The following is a 4541-nucleotide window of genomic DNA, read 5'->3' on the forward strand; positions in this document are numbered from 1 at the left end:
CCCCCACTGCCACCCCTGTCCCCCACACGCCCACCCCAATTCCCAGCTCCACCATCTCCCCCACCACCGGGCCGTGCCAGCCCAGCTCCCCTCCGGCATCCCCCAGCCCCAGCCCTGGGAACATTCCAGAGCCACCACGACCAACATCCAACGGCTACATCAACCTGGAGCCAGAGCCAGGTGAGCTGGGAATGTCAGCCCTTGGAAAAGGCTTGGGAATGACTCTGAGGACAATGCTTGTCCCTGGTGGGATTCGGTGCTGGGGGCCAGGTGGGGATGTGACCCTGGAGCTGCCCTCAGCTTCACCTCAAGGTGTCTCATCCCCTTCCGAGCCCGCTGCCTTCCCCAGCTGCTCCACAGGGAGCTGCAGGATCCCATTCCCACTCTTCTCCCCGCAGGATCAGGATCCAGGCTCTGCTCCTGCCTCGTGCCCGTGCTGGCAGCTGCCGTGGGGAGCGTTCTTCTGCTTGGGGGGCTGCTCTGAGCCCCCCTCAGCAGCACCCAACCTGCACACCCCTCCCTCCATCCCGGTGAAACCATGCCGGGAGCTCCCTGCTGGAGAGCAGAAACCCAGGAAAGGGAAGAGAATTCATCCACGTTTGATGCCAGCACAGGATTTGGTTATTTTTGAGGCTGGGCAGTGAAGGAGGACAGATTTTGCCAGCCCAGAGAAGCCCCACAGGTCTTTACTAGCAGTTTACTCCCTGTAGTACAACCAGCAGTGATGCTGAGTGCTCTGCCAAGGCAAGAACACCGGGCCCAGCTCTTCCAGGGATTTCCTGTCCAACTCATCCCACTGGGATCTGTTCAGCAGTGGGAAAACTCAGGGATTTGAGTCACTGGTGGCCCAGCACCACAGCTGAGATCCCCAAAAATCATATTTAATTTTTTTCATGAGCTGCTTTTTGATCAAGGTTTGTTCAAACCACACACAGACTTTCATGGGATGATTAGCTGGAGATAAATTATCTTGATTACTGTGCTATACAATAAAACATCAATCAGCTGGTTTTTCCTGATCCAACCTGTTCTTTGAGGTGTTCAGTGCTTTGTGGGAAAGCTTGTCCAGCATAATTCCAAAATCTGCAGTGAAGGCCAGACCTGCTCCCCCTCTATAAAGCTCAGACAATGAAGATTTAGAAGATATAAAATATATAAATCCCTTTTTCCCTCCCAGACTCCCCTCCTGGAGGAAAGGGAGATGGCAGGAGCTGGATACAAGTTTAACTGAGGGATTTTTTTGACAGCTATTTCCAATGAGCAGGGAAAAAAATACAGCAAACCTTGTTCAAAGTTCCTTTTCCCCCACATGAAAAAGCTGAGAACAGCCTCAGCTCCTAAAGGTTGAACAACCAGCCCCAAGGAACAGGAACAGGCAGATCCTGGGATTCTGAGCACTTAATCTGGGGGGATTCCTGCAGACAGGAAGGTGAGAGCAGCCTCAAGGAAGAGCAGACACTCATCAGTTTGCTTCTGGTATTTTTACTCAGTTCCAGGATTTATTTACAAGCAGATGGAAAACTTCACTCCCACCCTGAGGTCTTGGCAGTGTCATGAGGTCAGGCTCTGAGAAATGCCATCTTTAACCTGCAGAACTCACCCTTAAACCCAGCAGTAAGAGGTTCATCAGTGGTTTGGGGCTGAGCTGGGCTTGAGCTGTCCCAAAGGCAAAGATCCTGCTCCAAAGAGTCTGGAATCTTCCCTTCAGACATAAATGGGGCTTTTTCCCAAGTGATTGAAAACCAAAAGTACCTAAAAGTGAGTCCTGGGCTGATGGCAGCTGCCTGGAGCTCTGGGCACTGCTCACGCCGGGTGTCAGAGCAGGCACAGCTGGTGCCCCTCGGTTCCTCCTGGAGGAGATGGTCACGACAAGAGGGACACGATGAGGAAACTGAGGAGCAGGGCAGGCAGGAGCTGGAATGCCATGGCCACCGTCCCCAGAGGGGCTGAGGATGATGCTGGAGGACAAAGAGGGGACCAGAGCAAAGAAATCAGTGAGTGAGGAAAACCTCTGGGGGTTCTCTTTGCCCGTCTAACCACGGCAAACACCAGTTTGGGGCTGGAACTGGAGGATCTGCAAGTTTCCTTCAACCCAAACCCAAACCCTGCCCCTAAGCCCAAACCCAACAGCCCCGAGGAGGAAGGGCTCGCTCAGTCGGGATGTCCAGCAGGGATGCTCCCGGTGGGATTCCAGGATTGCTCCTCACCAGAATTTGCCCTGCAGAGCTTCAGGCTCCTCAGCAGAGCTGCCCCAGTTTTAATCCTCGCTGCAACCTCATTAAAGCCCAGCCCCCAGGAACCCAGAACTACCTGGGAATTTGGGGGTGACGATGTTGATGTAGCCCTCCTGCGTGCCCCCCGTGAGCCCCAGGTGGAGCTTGTCCAGCTCCGACTGTTTCTGCAGCAGGATCCAGTCCCGGACAGGAGCCCTGTTCTGCCACTGGGCCAGCTCAGGGAGGTTCACCCCCAGCAGCCCCTCCACCTCAGGGGGTGTCAGACGCTGGGGAAAAAAACATCAGAGCAGAGATTGGGGTGCTGTTGTTCCAAACCTCACATTAGAGATGGAAATGGGATGAGATCTACTCTTGTTTATGTAGAGAGAGTTCTTGGTTTATTTTTGCATCTTCATTTATAGGGTAAGAAGATAAAGGGTAAAGACATCTTCATTTATATCTTAATTTTATAAAAGCATTGTGTTTATTTTTAATTGGCTAGTAATTAGTTGTTACTTTGGTTAGCATGCTGGAGGTGCTGCTAAATGGGGTTTTTATTAGATTTTATTAGATTTATTTAATTGGATTTATTAGTTTGAATATTTTTCTTTAATGATTTAGGATAGTTTTTATAGGTGTGAGTAATGGTTACAATCTTAGGATTTTTTATTTTTTTTCATGAGAATAAATTGATTTTTATCGTTATAGGGTTCTATTTCTATATTTATTTATATTTCTATAGGAAAAGTTGGCAGGTTTCTTATGGGTATTTATTAAGCTAGCTATTAGCTTAGCTTGATTTTATAAGGCTTTTGTTTTATAAGGTTTTTACCTATATGGAACAGGGTGGGAAGGTTGGGGTGGAAAGGACCCCTCTGGCCAGGGAAATGATGGAGTTTCCATGGGAAGGACAAAAATTCCCGAGTGGTTTCACTGGGACAGGGCTCCCTCAGGACCTGGTGGTTCCTCAAAGGCTCTTTCTGTTGTCCTCTGATGTCAAATCTCCTGCACTCAGCTGGGGGTCCCATCCCTGCTGAAATCACTGGGATTTCTGCCCAAATTGGTGACATTGTCTTGTCTGGACATCTCTGGTCTCGTGGGCCACTGTGAGACCTACCCTGAAAAACCTCTGCTGGCTTTGCATCCATCCAGGACTCCAAATCCTATTTTTTAAAAAGGAATTTCAGGCCCTTTCTTCACTTTCTACTGGTCTAACAGAAGAAATTTGGATTTGATGTGGTTTAGGTTTGATGGGATCTGGATTTGACAGCTTCACTCCTTGATTTCCATCAAGGGACAACACAACCAAACCCCAGCACTCACCAATAAAACACAAGGAATGAAAAGATTCCATTCTCACCATCAGAGAATCTCTCCTCAGAGTCACAAAGGTGGTGATGTTCATGTTCACGTTGTTCTTGCTGAGAGCCTTGAGATCAGCAGCAGGAGCCCCCCCTGGCACCAAAGCAAGGAGAATATCAAAGGATGGCAGACCCCAAAGGAGCTGTGCTGGCTCTCTGCACAAAATGAGGATTTCTCCAAAATCCATTAGGCTGGGGCTGATAACACAGCTTCAAAAATCCAGCTGAGTCCAGATACAAAATATCTGGTTCTCCTCCTTTTGTTATTGGGAGTTATTTTGTTGGGCATTAAAAATCTGTGGCGATGGCAGACAGTGGAAAGAAGGGTGAGAAAAATTGGGAAAAATTCTTGGCTTAACAGGAAAAAAAAAAATAATTCTATTTTGTGATGTGGAAAAGGGCTGTGAGATAAATCCTGAGTTTGATTTTCCCTGTGATGGTCTGGAAACAGATTTGGGCAATTTAAAGCAGGCACAGAATCCTTCAACAGTATTTGATGCCGTCTATAAATCGAAAAGACAGACTTTTAACAACTTGACTTTGAAAATTCCCAAATCTTAGATGGATTTTGATACCCACTCTAGTTTGTGGCTAAGAGTTCTCTTTTCCCCACAGCATCCTGGTTTTTTTACATACCCAGGTAAGGTAAAATCAGCTCATAGTAAGCAGGTAAATGGTGCTGGTCAGCAAAAGCCTCTTTGGCTTTCTGGTACAAGAGGTCCTTTGTCTCCTGTGAGCAGGCTGAAGGATCCAGAGATGCCAGTCTGCAGAAAAATGAAGATTTAAGGTGAAAAAAAGCTTTTATTACCTTCAACCTGTTCAATTTTCCTGTATTCCAAGTGTTTCTCTGGGATTCTCTGCACGGCACAGGTGATCCCCAATTCCCAGCTCTACAGAGAGAAGCTGAGAGGAAAAATTATGGCCCAGTTTCTTGCTGAGGATTTATCCTTCAAGTGATGATGGCTCT

General features: G+C 48.0%; 2 protein-coding genes across 2 annotated transcripts in view; one reads left to right on the top strand and one right to left on the bottom strand.

Moving 5' to 3' along the window:
* The window catches only part of LOC107210983 (mesothelin-like protein), a 5314-nt gene extending 4830 nt beyond the window's left edge, over nt 1–484 (top strand). The window contains exons 12-13 of the mRNA XM_033518003.1: nt 107–180; nt 399–484. Coding sequence (XP_033373894.1) covers nt 107–180; nt 399–484 — 160 coding nt within the window. The remainder of the gene's footprint in view (nt 1–106; nt 181–398) is intronic.
* A 988-nt stretch (nt 485–1472) lies between these two features.
* Nucleotides 1473–4541, bottom strand: part of LOC107210984 (mesothelin-like) — a 23499-nt gene continuing 20430 nt past the window's right edge. Inside the window, exons 20-23 of the mRNA XM_033518004.1 lie at nt 4211–4402; nt 3574–3668; nt 2311–2500; nt 1473–1958 (exon numbers count right to left, since the gene is read on the bottom strand). Of these exons, the coding sequence (XP_033373895.1) occupies nt 1864–1958; nt 2311–2500; nt 3574–3668; nt 4211–4402 (572 nt within the window). The 3' untranslated portion in view covers nt 1473–1863. The remainder of the gene's footprint in view (nt 1959–2310; nt 2501–3573; nt 3669–4210; nt 4403–4541) is intronic.

This window comes from Parus major, chromosome 14 (genome assembly GCF_001522545.3).
Source record: "Parus major isolate Abel chromosome 14, Parus_major1.1, whole genome shotgun sequence".
Taxonomy (NCBI): Eukaryota; Metazoa; Chordata; class Aves; order Passeriformes; family Paridae; genus Parus; species Parus major.